Genomic DNA, 20,465 nt, shown 5'->3' with positions numbered 1-20,465 from the left:
CACCGCGACCTGTATGTCTCCGGTGTTCAGTTTCCTGGCGTTGTAAGACTTCCCGTCTACTTGTTCGAGTGTCTTCGCCACAAGAAATGGGGACAGTCCTGCAAACGACTTTGTTTCATTCTCTGCATGGATGACTAGGAATTTAGGAAACCACGGCTCTTGACCGTTTTCAAAGAAGCTCATTGCAATGTCTTCGGTGCAGTGCCGCTTTGGGCGCCGATCAGTTTTTTAGAATGTGATTTATCCATAAAGAGTGAAAGTTGAATTCAGTGCAAAGGGTGTGTCGGCCACCCCCGACCCCAACCAAGGGAGCGTGTCTCACACGTCAACACTTGCCTGTGCAGTATACCGAAGTGCAGCTTCTGGAGGGTGAAAGACTGCCCAAGGTTGACCCTTGCCGCCAAAGAAGGTGAAAAGGAAATGGAGGCTGAAGAACTAGAGAAAGAGAAAGCAATGAAAGGAGAGATGGCGGCTAGTTGAATAGTCCTGGCCGGGCCTTCCAGGACCACCCGTCTATGGGAAGCAGGGGCAAAACGGTGTATTGCTTTCCCGGAGGGGCCCCGAAGGGTCCGAAACAACCTCTGGGTCCACTCAACCGCCAGGATCCCCCTTTCCCCAGACACGGGAAAGCCACGCACAGCTATACGTGGGGGTCTCCCTCCTGCGGCGACCCAACTGTTGGTGCAGGAAGGGGCTACTGCGGCTGCTGCCGGGCGATGGGAGCGCCAAGTTCCCGACGCCGGTACCCGTCTATGGGAAGCAGGGGCCAAAGCAGTGTGTTGTTTTCCCGGAGGGGCCCCGAAGGGTCCAAACCAACCTCCGAGTCCACTCAACTGCCAGGATCCCCCTTTCCCCACACACGGGAAAGCCACGCACAGCTATACGTGGGGGTCTCCCTCCTGCGGCGACCCAAGCGTGAGTGCAGGAGGGGGCTACTGCGGCTGCTGCCGGGCGATGGGGGCGCTAAGTTCCCGACGCCGGGGTGTAATGATTGCTACACCGCCAGATGCACGGGTTGTATCATCTCGATCTTTGCGGAAAATATTATACCTACGGAACGGATTTTGTACATGTGTGTTCAAGTAAGTTTCTTGCACACAAAGGCATACTGCGTTGTGCTTCTCAAAAAGGTCATGATGATGATGATGATGGTTGGATCTTTCTGGCGCAAAAGCATCAAGGGCCATAGAGCGCCAAGACTGTGGTAGTGAATATCACAAATTAGGTTAAAAACAATGTGGTTTTAAATAAATAGGTTAAAAAAACGTAAAATGTAGCATGAACATGACTGTATAACTTACGAAATATAAAATTATAGTGTACTTAGAAACCCAATATCCCTAAGAAAGCTAAAAATTCTTGAAGGAGGTATAAGGGGTTCATCACCCAGCAATAGGGCCGGATGTAGTGGTGTGTGATCTCGATAAAATTCATGAAAATAATGACGACGATGAGGTTCGTGTGATGGGCAGGTGATCAGGATATGTAGAACAGAGAGTTGCACACCACAGCTCGTACACTGGGGTGCATCCTCTCTGCGTAACAGAAAGCCATACGTCAAGTGTGTGTGTCCTATCCTGAGTCGGCTGAAAATTACTTCATGTGAACGGTTTTTGAAAGAGAAAGTGGAGCTGCCTACGTTACCCTTAACGAGATGTAGCTTGTTAATTCCCAGAGAATCCCAATCTCGTTGCCATGCTTCGTTGAGTTTCTTCTTGAGGACCTTTCTAAGGTCTGGATAAGGAACCTCGAAAGGAGTTAAGTCACCACAAAGAGCAGCTCCTGCTGCAGCATCTGCGAGTTCATTGCCGGGTATGCCAACATGGCTCGGCACCCAGCAGAACATTATGGAAAGACCTTTATTGCTAGCTCTGAATGCCAGACATTGTGCACGCCGGACAAGAAGGTTTTTCTGTGTATGCAAGCTGCATATCGCTTGCAAACAGCTGAGGGAGTCCACGTATATAACTGATGATTTGATGTCATGTTGTATGATGTGATTTAAGGCTAAAATTACACCGTATACTTCAGCACTGAAGATAGAAAATATGTTCGCTAAGGCGATGCGACTTTGTACATGTGTCGGTCACCATTGCGCACGAGACCCCGGTTTGTGTTTTAGAGCCGTCTGTGTAAAAAGCTATGTGCTCTCCAAAATCTTGTTTCATAGATTCAAAATCCTGTTGGAGCACAATAGATGGAGTATCTTGCTTTTTGAATTTTGATAGTGAAGTGTTACACTGTGGAGGTGGCTGCCATGGGGGAATTCGTGCTCCGGTCTCCAGCACAAAAGAGCTATATTGTGTGAACCCACAATCTTCAACACCTTGCAGAAGACGCATGCTAAGTGGTGGAATGATCGTCGGTCTGTTAATGAAGTGTTGTTGAAATTGCGTGTCTTTAATGCATGGGAGCGCAGGATGATCAGGGTAGCCTCTTATCCTTAATGCATAAGAGGTGGCGAGATAAAACCTTCGTCTTTCTAACGACCATTCGTTGCACTCAACATAAAGTCTTTCTACCGGCGAGGTGCGGAATGCCCCCAGAACAAGACGAAGTCCTTGGTGATGAATAGGATCAAGACGTCTTAAAACCGATTGACGTGCTGAACCATATACCATAGACCCATAGTCAAGTCTTGACCGAACCATGGAAACATAGACTCTGTGAAGAGTTTCTCGATCTGCTCCCCATGACCTGTGTGATAGCACTTTCAAGAGGTTTAAGGACTTTGTGCATTTTTCTTTGAGCCATGTAATCTGAGCAGAGAAGGTCAGTTTCTTATCGAAGATAAGACCGAGAAACTTGTATTCCGACTGAACAGTTAGATCCCGCCTGTCCAGTTTAAGGGTGGGTTCAGGGAACATTCCCCTTACCCTAGAAAATGGGACACAGACAGTTTTGTCGAATGAAAATCTAAACCCATTTTCGTTTGCCCACTTGCTCAGTTTATTTATAGTGAGCTGTAGTTGCCGTTCGCATCTACCCAGGTCAGTGGAACAGCATGATATTTGTAGATCATCCACATATAAGGAATATGTGATAGCAGGTGGAATTGCATTCACCACAGAATTCATTTTAACTATAAATAGTGTCACACTCAGCACAGATCCTTGTGGTACACCATTTCCTTGTATGAAAGGTTGTGATAGTACTGTGCCAAGTAGGACCCTGAAGGTCCTCCCCTCAAGAAAGTTAGCTATGCAACGAAAAAGACGGCCCCATATCCCGAAAGCGTGCAGGTCATGAAGGATACCGTAGCGCCACGCAGTGTCGTAGGCCTTTTCTAGATCAAAAAAGACCGATAGGCAGTGCTGCTTCCTTACAAATGCTTCCCGGATGGTAGTTTCTAAGCGAACAAGATGATCAGCTGTAGAACATCCGACTCTGAAGCCACACTGATACTTACTAAGGCACTGGTTTTCTTCTAGATAATGGACAAGACGGTTATTCACCATACGTTCAAACGATTTGCCCAAACAGCTTGTGAGAGCGATAGGCCTGTAACTGCTTGGGTTGGAGGCATCTTTTCCTGGTTTCAACAAAGGAAGAATTGTGGCTACTTTCCAGCGGGAAGGAAGCTCCCCTTCTTTCCAAACGAAGTTGAAGTAGTGTAGAAGACATTCTCGTGCTTCGTCTGACAGGTGCCTTAACATCGAGTATGTGATGCGATCTGGTCCTGGGGACGTGTCTTTCGATGGCAAGGCCCTAAGAAGCTCAGTCATATTGAAAGGCATATTATATGCGAAACGCTCACCACGACCAGCAGATATACTTTTCCTTTCAGCAGCTGCTTTAATCTTCAAAAACTCTTTACTGTAGTGTCTTGAACTCGACACACTCTGAAAGTGTTCACCCAGGAGGTTCGCTTGTACTTCCAAACTGTCACAGGGACACCCATTGATTTGTAGAAGAGGGATAGAGAAGTTGCGATAGTCGCCCTTAATACTTCTTAGTCTCTCCCAAACTTTCTTTGGGGGTGTATTTGATGTTAATGATGAAACAAAGTCTCGCCACGATTCCCTCTGAGCTTGTTTCCGTGTCCATCTCGCTTTACCTCGTGCTTTCTTAAAGGTGAGCAAGTTCTGCGCAGTGGGATACCTACGAAAGATACCCCACGCTCGGTTTTGTTCCTTTCGTGTTTTCTGACAATCACTCGTCCACCATGGCTTGGGGCGCTTGGGGATACGGCCGGAGGTTTGTGGAATGGATTCGACAGCTGCCTCTATAATTGCGGCTGTTATAACATCGTTAGTGTGGTTAACATCCATACCTAATAATGACCCTGGTGAGAGTGTAGCTTTCCTTTGAAAGAGGTTCCAATTTGCTAAGGACAATTTCCACCGTGGTGGTCGTGTAGTCAGAGTGTTTGCTGTGTGGATTAACTTCAGGATTAAAGGGAAGTGGTCACTACCTCGAGGGTTGTCCTCTACTGCCCGTTTATGTCTTGAAACAGAGACGGGCTGCAGAAAGATAGATCTATTGCTGAAAAGGACTGTGTGGCACTATTTACATAGGTTGGTGCTCCAGTATTCAGCAAGCAAATCGGCCTTGTAAGGAAAATTCTTTCTATCATCTTCCCTCGTCTGTCGACTTTTTGACTGCCCCATAAAGAATTGTGGGCATTGAAATCGCCAAGTACGAGACATGGCGATGGGAGTTCATCGAGTAAATCTTCCAGTTGTTTTTGACCTACCACCACCGATGGAGGTAGATATAAAGAGCAAACTGTTAAAACCCTATGAAGGCAAACTTGAACAGCAACTGTCTCAAGATCTGTTTTCAGTGGAAGGTGCTTCGTAGGAACGGAATTTCGTGTGAGGATTGCAATACCACCAGATGTACGTGTTGCATCTAGACGATCTTTTCGGAATAGGTTCCACCGCCGAAGCGTGTGTGTCTGCTGTGGATTTAGGTAAGTTTCTTGCAATGCGACACAGAATGTATCATGCCTGTCTGAAATATCGTTGACATCATCAAGATTTGTGAAGAGCCCTCGACAATTCCACTGCAGGATAGCCATAATGAAGATAATAAGAGGGATGTGTACAAGACCAGTCCGCATGATGGAGAGTAGTGTGCTGTTCAAGTTAGAAGAACAGTGTTTAGGGAGGTTGTACCCTTCTCGGAGGTTGTTTTGGTTGCTCATTACATTTGGTTCCCCTACCTCTTCCGCTACTTTTTTCTCTCTTCTCCTTCCCTTGTGGGGGAACACCAGAAAGACTCGATGATGATTTTTGTGACGTGCAGTCATCATCATCGATGTCCATGTTTTGGGTAATGATTTGGGAGTGGCACTTTGTGCTCCCGTCCCAAATGGATGGAGTGCCATCGACCTTTGAAGTGGTCGTGGCTGTTTCATTCTGCGCGGTCGTTCGACCAGGCGCAGTTCCCGGAAGAGACACTTGCGTGTCCCTTACTTCTATTTGGGGAGTGTAGGGTGGAAACTCAGAAACCTGAGAACAGGTCTGAGTTTCCACAGACTTCCTCAGTGGCGCCACTCCCCTGCGCACCACGTCGGAAAAAGTTCCTTTCTTGCCAAAGTCTACTTGTGATTTCGCTGCTCTGTATGAAATATTCTGTTCAGTCATTATTTTCAGTATGTGCTTTTCTTCCTGCCAACGAGGACAGGACCTGGAATAGACGGGGTGACTACCTCGGCAGTTCGCACATTGCATTTCGTTGTGACAAGATTCTGGAGCATGGTCCTTGCCAGCACGCTTTGGACAGGTCGTCTGCCCGCGACAGACTTGAGAACTGTGGCCAAAGTGCTGGCACTTAAAGCATCTCCTCGGGTTAGGTATGCACGGCCGTACATTGCAATTCAGGTATCCTGCCTTGATGGTTTCAGGAAGTGCGTGTAACTTGAATGAGAGAACAATATGTTTTGTTGGAAGTTCTTTACCATCTCTTCGCATTACTATGCGCTTAGCGGAAATTACTCCCTGCTCTTTAAGGCCGTCTTCGATTTCAGGCTCAGAACACGACAGAAGGTCGTCTTCCGAGATAACACCTTTTATGGTGTTGAGAGTTCGATGGGATGTTACAGATACTGTGATTTCTCCAATTTTCTGAAGAGACAGGAGTGCGATACTGTGTCCTTTCGTCAGTACTTCTACTTGGATGTCACCATTACTTTGTTTTTTAGCTTTGTATGACTTTCCTATGGCTCTTTCAAGCTCTTTAGCAATTAGAAATGGAGACAGCTTGGTTAGTGGCTTGGTCTGGTCATCTGAATGTATCATGAGGAACTTGGCGAACCAAGGTTCTGGGGTACAGTCCAGTATTTCTGTTCTCGGTCTTTTGGTGCGGCTCCTCTTCAGGCGCCGATCTTGTTTTTTGGAGGGTTGGAAATCCATAAGAAAGGACAGGTTATTCGGTGCAGAAGGTGTGTCGCCCACCATGGAGCCCAACTTAGGGAACGTGCCCCGCACGCTAACACCTACCTCTGCACTATACCCTAGTGCAGGTTTCAAAAGAGAGAAAGAACCGCACAAGGTTAGCCCTCGCCGCCAAAGAAGGTGAAAGGGAAAAATCAGAAGGGAGGAGACAAAGAAGAAAGAAATGAGCGTGGGAGATGGCGACCAAGCTGGATGGTCCTGGCCGGGCCTTCCAGGATCACCCGTCTGTGGGAAGCAGGGGCCAAAGCAGTGTGTTGTTTTCCCGGAGGGGCCCCGAAGGGTCCTAAACAACCTCTGGGTCCACTCAACCGCCAGGATCCCCCTTTCCCCAGACACGGGAAAGCCACGCACAGCTATACGTGGGGGTCTCCCTCCTGCGGCGACCCAACTGTTGGTGCAGGAAGGGGCTACTGCGGCTGCTGCCGGGCGATGGGAGCGCCAAGTTCCCGACGCCGGTACCCGTCTATGGGAAGCAGGGGCCAAAGCAGTGTGTTGTTTTCCCGGAGGGGCCCCGAAGGGTCCAAACCAACCTCCGAGTCCACTCAACTGCCAGGATCCCCCTTTCCCCACACACGGGAAAGCCACGCACAGCTATACGTGGGGGTCTCCCTCCTGCGGCGACCCAAGCGTGAGTGCAGGAGGGGGCTACTGCGGTTGCTGCCGGGCGATGGGGGCGCTAAGTTCCCGACGCCGGGGTGTAATGATTGCTACACCGCCAGATGCACGGGTTGTATCATCTCGATCTTTGCGGAAAATATTATACCTACGGAACGGATTTTGTACATGTGTGTTCAAGTAAGTTTCTTGCACACAAAAGCATACTGCGTTGTGCTTCTCAAAAAGGTCATGGACGTCGTCTAAATTAGAGAGTAGAGCGCGACAATTCCACTGAAGGATTGTGTGGCCCATCATGATAGCGGAAACGAGGAAAAGAAAGAGGGTGTACAAGGCTTTGTTCTGCCGACCGGAAAAAAGGATTGCCATTACTGTACGGCTGCTAGGTCTTACTCCTCAGGGGAGGAGTAATCCTCGGCTTCCGTGCTTTTCTTCTGGCCTCCGCCAAATCCTTCTCCGATATCTCGGGGAGTGAACCACTCCTCGAGAAGTTTCCTCTTGAGGGTGTCAGAAATGGTGAGCTCGTGCTCCCCAAAAAGAGCTCCGAGCTCGAATCATCATCACACTGCATCGAGCACAGCATCGAGCAACTCCATGGAGGATGATGACAAGGGTAGGACTGCTGTCGCAGTCATTACCATGTTTTCATCATGGGGCTTGGTTTTCAATCAGTCTTCACTTGTTGTTTGTTGTGCTATAGGTTGTGTGTCTGTCTGTGTGTGTACTGTTACCATCTTTGGTTTCTGTTGAAGTACAGTGGAGAAAGATTTTTGAGTGAAGAATGGGGATACCTTTTAACTTGGTTCGGGATAGCTGATATTTTCTGTAACCTTGATACGCAAAATCTCCTTTTCCAATTTCCACTTTGTGCAAGACCTGGAGTAAGAGGGGTGATCACTGGAGCAGTTTACACAGCAATCAGGCCCTCTACACTCTTTCGTGTCATGGCCCTGCTGACCACAACGAGCACAGCACGGCGACCCATGGCAAGCATCAGCAGCATGCAGAAAGCGGTTGCATTTGAAACAACGAAGAGGGTTTGGAATGTATGGACGGACCTCTACCGACAGGTATCCAACTTTCAGTTGGTCGGGCAGCGAAGGACGATCAAAGGTAAGAACCACGTTTCTGGTGGTGATATATTCATTATTTTTCCGTATCTTAAGTTTCCTGACATCAATTACTGCCTGTTCCTTTAGGCTAGCAAGAATCTCTTCTACCGGGACGTCAAATAATTCAGTGACAGCTACCACCCCACGGCATGTGTTCAGGGTTTTATGCAAGGATGCAGATATCGGGATATCGGGACAAGCATCTCCCTGGTGGTCAGGATCATCTGGCAGTCTTTTTCTGATGTACACTCGACGAGACGGTCACCAGATCGTAGCTTCTTAATTTCGCTGATGTGTTTTGATAGCGAAGACACTGCCTTCTCAATAAAGAAGGGTACATTTTTCCAAGGGGCACATTTTTTCCTTCTTCTGAAGAGTCAGAAAACCAAACAATGTAATTTGACACGAAAAATTGTTCATTTGATTTTGAGGCTTCGGTCCGGGGACGTTTCCCGCCCCCAATCGTGGATGAAGAGAAATGTTTTTGCCATATAAGTTTGATTGCTAGGCATTCCACGAGATCATTATTAAAATATCAGACACGTGAAAGTCAGTATGCAAAAATCTGGAGGACAGCAACAATTTTTTTTATGGGTGGGCTCGGGAACTGGATCACAAGAGGCCTTTCCTTGTCCACCACATTTTGCTGACAAAATGCACTTGCTCATTTTCAGCGTGCTGACCTTTATCCTGGCTCTAGAATAACGAAAGGAGAAAGCCTCCTTCTCATCCTGGGACATGCTTTGCATCATCATGGCTCCAAAGAGGCAACGGAGTCGCTTCTTAAGCTCCTTCATGCACATTTACCGGAGAGTGCCATTCTGCCAACGTCAAAATACTCTTTTTTCAAAGAGTTCACAGGCAGCAACCTGCCAACTTGACGAACTCAAAATTCGGAAGATTTCCCTCAGCGTGACAGGGGGGGTACGCATTAATCTTCTACACTCGAAACAGTGTTGCCACCGACCGTATTGCGATTCCTCTATGTCGTACGTAGCCACTATCGGCTGGAACTACGACGAACTATCGTTGCTTACATCAACCGCAATTGCGAAGTCGCGTCGTCTCAAGCTCTCCAACATTGCATTTTGCGCGGCCGCAGCCATTTCACCGATGATACCAGTGGTCTTCGTCGGTCCGCACATGCGGCTCTTCACTTCGTCACATTTTTTGAACATCTTTCGGAGCAGCAGTCACACGTAGTCGCTAACGCTCCGTGGCTTGTTATGCCCAACCGGGAAACCCGGGAAAAGGCACTTGGCACGTATGAAGAATACGTGCAGGTATTTCTTCTGTTTGGTGAGCGCCATCAGAGGAGACGAAGCTACTGTACGATACTAGACTGATGCTAGGACAATATTGCGTCTTCTCGAGAAACACGGACACAATGAGACACGCGATCTGCAGCGACCCCTAGCCATGGATGGTCATGCCACGAAACACGTATTACGGGCTGTCTAATTCTTCAGGAATATGTTTATGCAGCTTTGAAAGGAAAATGGGAGAGAAAAGCCCAAGAACCCATTTTTCCAGGAGATTGGAGGACCCGTCCGTACAATCGGGAGACTGAACGAAATTCGGGAGTCTCCCGGATAATTCGGGAGAGTTGGCAGGTATGCAGCACGGAAACAAGGACCAACCATCCCTATTGTCCTGATTGCCTGTGCTATCTGGGAAAGGATGACACCATCGTACCACTTGCGAAAAATGTGAAAGTGACCACAATGTTGCAAAGCTGACTGCCGACAGCAAATACTCCATAACACTGGACTTGAGTTGCCACCTTATTGATCACTGATCACAAATCTCGAAACGCTTCCTCGTGCACATCACATTCCCGTTAACGTCAGTCATATTACTACCAGCAGCGCCTGCCATGACCTCCCTGTTAAGGACGATGACCTGACCGTTGCATGGAACACTGATGGTGTTCCTGTCTACATGTCGTCTGCATTCAGCATATGGCCCATTCTGCTACGAGGATCGTACTAAGCACACACTCCTTTCTGAACTTCGGTTTGGTGCAACGAAGCCCAACATGAACACATTCATGAAGCCCTATGTTGATCAAATGAATTTCCTGTCCCACAGTGGCTTGCAATGTGCGGACAGCCACGGAAATGAGCGAACTACCCGTGTGTTTCCAGGCCCATGCAGTGCTGATACAGTCGCAAGGGTCATGCTAATGAACATGCATCAGTTCAACGGCGTGCACGGATGTGCTTGGTGTGAGCAAGAAGGTGAAGTGGTGGAGAAAGGGAAGGGTCATGTACGTGTGTATTCTTCGCATGTGCCCAAGCCTGTCATGAAGACTGACCTCTCCGTCCGCCAGAATGCTCCAAGAGCTGACAGTACTGGTGAAGCCCAGATTGGCATCAAGGGTCCAACCGTTCTGTTTTTTCTGTCGTTCTTTTCACTCCCTTCTGGGTTTGTTGTTGACTACATGCACGCTGTGTGATCTAGCTTTGTCAGGCAGACAACGTGCATGTGGTTTCAACACAAATCTAGGTTTCCATATAGCCTTGGGGAATTGCTGTCCGAGGTAGACAGACGACTGTGTGCACTGCGGCCGATCTGGGAGTTCTCAAGGCTTCAGAGATCACTGGAGCAACGCCAGTACTGGAAAGCTTCCGAATGGAGAAACTGGCTGCTATTTTTTTCCCTCCTTGTCCTCCGCGGTCTGTTGCCAAAAGCATACTACAGAAACTGGCTTAGATTTGTAAAACTAATGCACTTCTTTCGTGCACTTTCGGTCCCAGTGTATCAGTTGCGAAAAGGAAGGAAAGAGATGCGTGCTGTTTGTTCTGCTGAGAATGTTCTGCTGAGAGGATTGATTGATTGATTATGTGTTTAATGGCTGAGAGGAGACCGCAGTTCAATTCTCCGAAGCCTAGTGACAGCCCTGGCTTCCCGCCAACGAACAACCGACATTCTTCCCCCCTCTATGTTGAGCAGATGATGATGATGATAATTTGGGGTTTCATGGCGCAACGACAACGAGGATCATAATGCGCCAAGACTCTGTTCAAGTTTAAACGACATTTAACTTAAAAATAAGCTGATTAGTTTAAAACAGGGTAAAAGAAATTCAGAGGGTGTGAAACACATAAAAGTGGGGAAATAAGACACTACAATTCGTTGATGATGCCTATATTTCTTAAAAACTGAACGATGTTATCAAAAGGAATGAGGGCCTCATCCCCTAGCAATAGGGCTGGGTGAAGAGGCAAAGAGTATTTATAAAACTGAGTGAAGTAGTTTTGGCGATGTTGTTCGAGAGCTGGGCAGCTAATGAGTATATGTACAACTGTAAGGTTTCTTCCACAGTGTTCACATTGGGGTGCATCTTCTCCCCGTAGCAAATGTCCATGTGTTAGGTAAGTGTGTCCCAGCCTTAAGCGGCTTGATAATACTTCCTGTAATCTGTTTTGAAACTGCAGTACCACTCTACCTATGTGTGGCTTCACAGTGTGTAATTTGTTACTGCTTTGTTCTTTCCAAACATCTTGCCATTTTACATTAATAATCTTTTTTAGTTCTCGCAACAAATCATCATACGGTGTGTCAAAGGGTGTGATGTCATTGCCGTAGGCGGCTGCCGCCTCGCGGTCGGCCCTCTCGTTGCCGCTTATACCAACGTGACTAGGAACCCAGCAAAGTGTCAAACTGTACCCTTTTTCTTGTATAACAGCTGCCAGGTACCTAGCACGTCTCACTAATAGATTATTGCACGTTTGTGGACTACATATGGCACGTACAGAGCTCAGGGAGTCTGTGTAGATGACTGATGATGATATACGTGTCTGTAAAATATGATTAAGAGCGACAACGATAGCGTACATCTCTGCACTGAAAATCGACAATACATTGTTCAGGCGGTGTGATTTTGTGCATGTGCCGCTTATCATCGCACATGCTACTCCTATGTCGGTCTTCGAAGCATCAGTGTATATTTCAACATGATCACCAAGGCTTTCTCTAAGATGCTCAAATTCATGCCGTATTTCTTCAACAGCATTTTCCCGTTTATTGAACTTAGTTAGTGAAATATTGTATTGTGGTGCCGGCTGCCAAGGAGGAATCATCTTGCTAGCCTCTAAGGAAGAATGGACGTAATGTGTAAAACCAAAGTATTCAATATCTCGTTCAAGCCGAATGCTAAAAGTTGGTATAGCTTTGGGCTTGTTTGTGAAAAACTGCTTGAAACGAGTGCCCTTTACACATGGCAATGTAGGATGTCGAGGGTAACCTCTAATCCTTAAACCATACGATGTTCCAAGATAAGAACGCCGTCTTTGCAAAGACCATTCATTCGATTCAACGTACAGGCTCCCTATCGGACTGGTCCTGAAGGCTCCAAGCACCAACCGTAATCCTAGGTGGTGCACAGAGTCCAATGTCTTCAAAACTGAAGGGCGTGCTGATCCGTAAACGAAACATGCATAGTCTAACTTCGCACGAACCGTGGAGGTGTATATACGATGGAGCGTGCGACGGTCTGCACCCCAGGATTTATGTGATAGGATTTTAAGTATGTTGGAAGCTTGAAGACACTTAGCTTTTAGATTCTTTATGTGGGACAAGAAAGTGAGCTTTCTGTCAAATATAACACCGAGAAACCTATGTTCCTCATTAACAGTCAGGCTGTGACCATTTATAGAAAGTGCAGGGCTTGGAAAAAGTCCTCTTCTCCTGGAAAATGGGACACAGACTGTTTTTTCCGCGGAAAAATTAAATCCGTTCTGGTCAGCCCATTTAACGAGTTTGTTTATTGTGAGCTGCAGCTGCCTTTCACATGTGCTCAAGTTTGCCGATGAGTACGAAATCTGGACATCATCGACATACAAGTAGTACAATATAGATGGAGGGATAGCACTAGCAATAGAATTCATTTTCATTATAAAGAGAGTGACACTCAGTACGGAGCCCTGGGGAACTCCATTCTCTTGAACAAATAATTGCGACAGAGTTGTTCCTAGTCGAACTCTGAAAGTTCTCCCTTTAAGAAAATCAATGACACACCGAAGGAGTCGCCCACGTATGCCAACACTGTGAAGATCTCGAACAATACCGTACCGCCAGGCAGTATCGTATGCCTTTTCCAGATCAAAGAACACTGAAATACAGTGATTTCCCCTGACAAAGGCTTCTCGAATTGTGTTTTCGAGGCGGATAAGGTGATCAGTTGTTGAGCATCCTGCACGGAATCCACACTGGTATTTACAAAGACAGTTATTCACCTCAAGGAAGTATACCAGCCGATTATTAACCATCCTTTCGAAAGTCTTTCCCAAACAGCTAGTGAGAGCGATGGGCCTGTAGCTGGTTGGATTTGAAGAAACCTTGCCAGGCTTCAGCAGTGGAATGACTGTTGCTGTCTTCCATGCCATTGGCATCTGCCCCTTATCCCAGACTTTATTGAAAAGTTTTAGTAAACATTCTTTGGATTCCTCTGATAGGTGGGTGATCATGGGGTATGTCACGTCGTCTGGGCCAGGAGCGCTGACCTTCACTGAGGCCAATGCTCGCCGGAGCTCTACCATAGTGAATGGCTGGTTGTATGTGTCATTTTCGCCACCCACGGTTGAAATCGCTTGTTTTTCAGCACGATTCTTTACAGAGAGGAAATTTCTGTTGTAATGAGCAGAACTGGACACACTTTGGAAATGTTGACCTAGTAGATCGGCCTGTTCTTCTAAACTCTGGCAGGGAACTCCATTAACACAAAGAAAAGGAACAGAGAAACTCTGGTAGTCTCCTTTAATTTTCCGGAGTCTGTCCCATACTTTCTTTGACGGTGTTCTATGTGTTAGAGAAGAAACGAAATTGCACCAAGGAGACTTTTTTGCTTGTTTTCGCGTCCATCTCGCTTTGGCACGTGCTCTTTTGAATGCAAGGAGGTTATGTGGTGTTGGGTATCTACGAAAGATACCCCATGCACGATTTTGTTCCTTTCTCGTCTTCGCGCATTCGTCAGTCTCACCAAGGTTTTGGACGCTTGGGGAGCTGACCTGATGTCTGCGGAATGGATTTGTGAGCAGCATCTATGATCATACCGGTAAGGACACTGTTTGCTTCTTCAATGGACATATCTTCAAAATATGACAAATGGAGGTTGGCTTTCATTCGAAACTCACCCCGATTAGCCTGAGATAATTTCCATCGTGGTGGTCGTGTTGAAAGCGAGTTCGCAACACCACGAAATTTTAGGATGACAGGAAAGTGGTCACTTCCCCTTGGGTTCAGCTGGACTGTCCAGTTAAAACAATCGAAGAGGGAGGGACTGCACAGCGAAATGTCTAGACAAGAGAAGCTTTGTGTTGCAGAGTTGATGTATGTAGGCTGTCCTGTGTTAAGCAGGCAAACAGGCCTTGACATCAAAACTCTCTCTAACATTTTCCCTCGACCATCCAGCCTTGTACTGCCCCACAAATGATTGTGAGCGTTTAGATCCCCAAGTATCATGAATGGCGGAGGAAGCTGGTGACAAAGATGCTCAAAGTATTTTTGTTCAATTGAAATTGAAGGTGGAAGGTACAGTGAGCATAATGTAATCACCCTGTCGAGGCATATTTGTACAGCCACGGCTTCCAAGTCTGTGACAAGAGGAAAGGGGGTTGCAGGTATGGACTGTGGGACAATGACAGCGACACCTCCAGATGCGCGGGTGCTGTCTGTGCGGTCTTTTCTAAATACATTATGTCGACGAAAAGGATTTAGACTGTTCTCATGTAGATATGTCTCCTGTAAGCAACAGCAAACTGCCTTTTGTTCTTCTAAGAGGTCATTAATGTCATCGAGGTTGGAAAAGAGACCTCGACAATTCCATTGTATTATATTACCTAGACCCATGAGAAGGAAGACAGAGAGGAGAAGGAGCAATATCTTCATCGTGCCTTGGATGCAGTAACATACCCTATGGACTGTGTGTACATGAATGTCTTATTCAAGGGGGGGCTATTCTTCGTGGAGGTAATTTCTGCATGTCTTTTGTTCTGCTGCCCCTACCTCGACCAGATGTTTTCTCTCTCTTTTCTTTGCCCTGGCAAACTGGACACCTGGCAAACTGGATGACGATTTTTGAGATAAGCAGTCATCGTCATCCAATTCCATGTTTTGTGACATGGTCTGGGATGGTTCCGGCATGGTTCCGTCCCAGACTGAGATTGTGCCATCAACATCACTGGAAACTGTGGCTATCTCCTTGCTGCGTGCCTGGCGAGCCAGGGTGCTCCCAGGAGACGTAGGAGCAGGAAGAGACACACTCGTGTCTCCACCTTTCTGCTGGGGAGTTTGAGGTAGACACCCAGACAGAAGTCTGGGTCTCTACAGATTTCCTCAGTGGTGCGACTCCCCTGCGCGCCACCTCGGAGAAAGTGCCTTTACTAGCAAACTCTGCTTGTGCTTTTGCTGCTTTATATGGTATGTTCTGTTCTGCTTTGATGCGAAGTATTTCTTTTTCTGCTTTCCACCGGGGACAAGATCTTGCGTATACTGGGTGGTCACCTTTGCAGTTTGCGCAACGCACCGTGTTCTCACATGATTCTGGTGTGTGACCATTGCCTGAACATTTTGGACATGTTTCCTGTCCACGGCAGACCTGTGATCCATGCCCGAAACGTTGACACTTGAAGCAACGCCGCGGGTTAGGAACGTAGGGTCGCACGTGGCAGTTCAGGTAACGTGCTTTGATGGTTTGAGGGAGTCTGTGCAGCTGGAATGACAGTACGATGTGCTTGGTTTGCATTTCTTTGCCATCCCGACGCATCACTATCCGCCTCGCCGCCACAACGCCATGCTCGCGCAAACCTTCTTCGATCTCGATGTCGGAACAGTCAAGGAGTTCACTCTCGGAAATCACCCCCTTGACAATGTTCAGGATACGGTGTTTTGTGATTGATACTGGAATGTCACCGAGTTTCTTTATAGACACGAGGGCTGAACTTTGGGATCTGTTTTCTACTTCAATTTGAATGTCTCCAGATGAGAGCTTCTTTGCTTTGTACGATTTCCCTATGATTTTTTCAATTTCTTTTGCAATGAGGAATGGTGACACTTTCGATAACGGCTTCGTCTCGTCCTCAGCATGGGCCACAAGGAATTTCGGGAACCATGGCTCTGGAGACAGGTCTAAGCTGAGCGAGTTCATTGGTGCTTCGGTGCAGCGCCTCTTTTGACGCTGATCATGTTTTTTTGAGTGTACTGAATCCATACAAGGAAAAGAGTGGTTCGGCGCACAGGTGTGTCGCCCACCATCGAGCCCAACCAAGGGAGCGTGCCCGGCACGCTAACACTTTCCTCTGCATTATACCCTAGTGCAGTTTCAGAAGGGTGAAAGAACTGCCCAAGGTTGACCCTTGCCGCCAAAGAAGGTGAGTAAGGGAAAATACAAGAAGGGAGAGGAGATGAAAGGAGAAAGTAAGGAAAATAGGAGATGGCGACTAGCTGAATAGTCCTGGCCGGGCCTTCCAGGACCACCCGACTATGGGAAGCAGGGGCCAAAGCGGTGTGTTGCTTTCCCGGAGGGGCCCCGAAGGGTCCTAAACAACCTCCGGGTCCACTCAACCACCAGGATCCCCTTTTCCCCAGACACGGGACAGCCACGCACAGCTATACGTGGGGCTCTCCCTCCTGCGGCGACCCAACCGTGAGTGCAGGAGGAGGCTACTGCGGCTGCTGCCGGGCGATGGCGGCGCCAAGTTCCCGACGCCGGGATGTTGAGCAGAGTTGATCCAACGCTCGCTTTCCGCATGCCACGAAACACCTCTCGTCAAGATGCTGCATTAATCCACCGAACGCGCCTCGATGTTACCCAAGTTGCCTCTCCCACCTGCTGCCACTGTGGTGTTCCTTGAGGATCTGGAGCATATTCTTCTTCATTGCCCTCACACCAACCTTCCCGAACCATACTCTCCGAGTCTCTTCGTCAGCTAGACTCTCGCCCTTTCTCTCTATCGAAATTGCTTGGTCCCTGGCCCAATCCAGCCCAGCAACGCTCTGCGCTCAAAGCTCTTCTGACATTTCTGGACACCATCGAACTTCGATCGTTATTGTGAAGGGGTTCGGTATTTTATTCCCCCTATTCCAACCAGCAATGGGGTAGAGTATCGCCTGTGAAACTCCCCACTCTCCAAGGTGAAAAATAAAGTTGTTGTTGTTTTTGAAGGAGTATGAAACGTTGTATGGCCTAGAGATTATGACGTACAATGCACACCTGTTAAGTCACCTTGTTGACTCTGTGGACATGTGGGGCCCACTCTGGAACTATTCCGCTTACCCCTTTGAGGATTTCAATGGTCGTTTGACTAGGCTGATATGTGGAACGAGGCATGCTGAAACACCCGTAATTGAAAAGTTCAGTCTGCTGTCCTCATTGGAAGCCACGGTAGAAGGGGGTAAGCGGAGTCACCCAGCAAGTAACCCCCACTACACTTTGCTGTGGCATCATTGAACAGTGGGCTCTCACGGAGAAACCCTAGCATCGTGTGCTCATCCTGGGAAGCCGATGAACACGTCTATGAACTTGTTTCGGTCGTTACAGACACCTTAACAGCAGTAGTGAAGGAAACTTCTTCCGATTATAGTATGACGGTGTTGAATCTGCTGGTCTGTTAATCTCAGATGACATCCATCGACACAACCTATTGTGTCCTGTGGGCCCTTCCCGTCAGTCGTTACAAGAAATCCGGCCTTAATGCGTTCTTGCTCCTGTCCATCAGGCTAGCTTATCACTTTTTCGCTGATACTGTGCAGGAAGTTAAGGACCCTGTAGATGCAAAGGTGCACCGACGACTCAGACACGTCGAAACGGTCAGCGAGCAGGTACATGCTGCACTGGCTGCCAATATAGCTCAGCAATATTCTTTTCAGCACTGATTTGAGGGCGGCCGCCAGGCATGTCGGGGAAAAACGACGACGTACGAAAACGGGCGACCAAGTTTTCGAACGTGTCCCGCGAGAGCCGAAACAGCCGCTTAAACTCAAAGTCGAAGTAGCGGTTCACTACAGTCTCAGTGTACATTGGTACGCGATTTCTGTCAGTTCGTAGGACATTCAATGCCACTGCAGTAACCAGGTCGTCGAACTCCTCGTCCAGTCGAAATGTTCCATGACAGCTTGCACAATCGCAACGCGGTCCATTGTGGTCGAACTTACTTGTTATTCAATCACACACTTCACGATCACATTCTAACTATAGAAATCTTAAGAGGAGAGTATTGATTTCTATGATTCAAACCGCGAAACCCGAAGCAACCACAGCAAGGAGACGCAGCACACGCAGAAGACCCGAAGACCTGCTTAAGCGCTGCACTTCGGCATTCGATTCGCAGCGGCGCTAGTGTACATGGTGCATTTGCACTGCTGAACTAGTGCTGCCACAGTTAAGAACTCGCCTTGCACCGCCCTGAACTGGTTCAGGAAGTGCAAGCCTAATCGAACAGAGCTATCAATGAAAAAGAGGAGGAAATCCAACAAACAATAAAAAGACAAAGCGCGGCGTTGTCATGGTCGGCGTGCCGTCTGGATAGTCTAGCAGATACGGCGCCTTGCAAGGGTGATAGATAAGAGTGTAGGTGCAATGAATCGCATATCTCCTTGTTCGTCAAGTGGACATGAGAGGGCTCTGCGATGGGGCGCTCTTTTGACGCGACGGAAAGATGATGCGTCCAAGTTTCGGAAGTTCGGGCACATTTCTGCAGACTCGGGGGAAAAAACGAGTCGCTACAGCTCGAGTGTTGCAAGCCACTGGATTCGTTTTCTCATGGCAGCGCCTACATCTTCACAATTGACATCTTCGTTGTAATCCTCGTAACTAGAAAGTTATAAAATTAATTTCCACTAATTAATTAATTAATTGCGGTACAAAAATAGTCCGAAACACTTTCGGCTACTAGTAATACTATGCAGTTGGTTTCGTTGTGATGCAATGAGCGGTTATTTTTTTAAGGTGGGGTTCGAGTTAAATGAAACACCCTGGGTGCATCATCGCTATATAGAGACCGATAAGCAGAAACACGAAAAATTTTATTTGAAATTGGGCTAAGTCGCTTTTGCATCAAAAACCTCCACTTATTATCATCATCATCATTATATTTGAAATTTTCTTGTGTGCCCTAACTGAACATTCCAGTACTCATAGGAATGGAAAGTTTGTGGAATTTTCATATATTTTCGAGTCAATGTACATGGTCATGCGTTCAATAAATTGTTCCATGGAGTACATTTAGCCTTATTTTGTTGTGTCATTCTCAGATGCCCAAACATCGGCCCAGGACGCATACGATAACCCCCCTGTCCCCCACTCGTTCCTGCTGTCCTCTCTGAATCTGTCCACGTGTGTACGCCGCACGTAGCCACAGTTGCTTCGCGACGCTAACATGGAATTTAAAAAAAAGAAAGATGCCCAAAGATATGCCGAAAGTGAGTGGTCAACGTGTTTAGGTGTGCGGCAGCTGTCATGCCATGAAAAATGTAGAATGCCATGAGGTGAATTGTCGTGACATCACATTGCGTGCTTCTGCCTGCGCACCTAACTTGCATCTTGCTTAGGCCAGTGCCCCTAACTTGCATCTTGCGTTACAATCATACAGTGTGCTTCGGCCACTGCTCCTAACTTGCATCTTGTGTTACAGTCATATAGCGTGCTTCGGCCTGCTCTCCTAGTTGCACCTGACATTTCAGCAGTATTGTAAACGAACGAAGAAAGATGAAACTCACTGAAAAGGTTAGCCAGCTGTAGGATTCGAACCCACATCTTCTGGATTACCGGTCCAGGGCTACCAATTGAGTTAAGCTAACACACCTCCCCAGCGACATCCAAAGCTGCGTCATCTGAAGGGACAAGCCAACCAATCTCTCTCACTCATCCTCCTTTCACTCTTAAATTTTTGCTCACTCATACACACATTCATACGACGGGATCGACGCAAGCGGCAACTGTTGAACATAAGAGAACTGATGTTCTGATGCTGGAACAACATAGAAGGGACAAATACATACAAGGCCTCAAATTGCCTGAGAAATTAACGATGAAAGATGAAAGTCACTGAAAAGGTTAGCCAGCTGTAGGACTCGAACCCACATCTTGTGGATTACCGGTCCAGGGCTCTACCAATTCAGCTAAGCTAACACACCTCCCCCAGCGACTTCCAAGGCTGCGTCATATGAAGGGACAAACCAGCCACTCTCTCTCACTCATCCTCCAGTCATGGATACTGGGGTAATTTCTATTTCATTTACAGATTGGTGCGCATGGTAAAACCCAAAAGCGACGAACCAGACCCAAAAATTAATGGGCCAACAGCAAGATGCAGACATTGTAAAGTGTCTGATCTGC

The 20,465-nt window shown here is 47.5% G+C and overlaps 1 protein-coding gene across 1 annotated transcript; it reads right to left on the bottom strand.

The window, feature by feature from the left end:
• Positions 1–15,308: 15,308 nt before the first annotated feature.
• Positions 15,309–16,277, bottom strand: LOC135389346 (uncharacterized). The gene has a single exon (XM_064619404.1). The coding sequence runs from the start codon at positions 16,275–16,277 to the stop codon at positions 15,309–15,311; it is 969 nt and encodes a 322-aa protein (XP_064475474.1).
• Between the last annotated feature and the right edge of the window lie 4,188 nt (positions 16,278–20,465).

The sequence above is a fragment of the Ornithodoros turicata genome, chromosome 3 (assembly GCF_037126465.1).
Source record: "Ornithodoros turicata isolate Travis chromosome 3, ASM3712646v1, whole genome shotgun sequence".
Classification (NCBI taxonomy): Eukaryota; Metazoa; Arthropoda; class Arachnida; order Ixodida; family Argasidae; genus Ornithodoros; species Ornithodoros turicata.
The sequence above is the reverse complement of the archived record's forward strand: the minus strand, read 5'-3'. Positions and strand labels throughout refer to the sequence as shown.

Coding starts and splice junctions, on each gene's coding strand:
- LOC135389346 (XM_064619404.1), bottom strand. CDS start 16,277: ATGAACTCGCTCAGCTTAGACCTGTCTCCAGAGCCATGGTTCCCGAAA.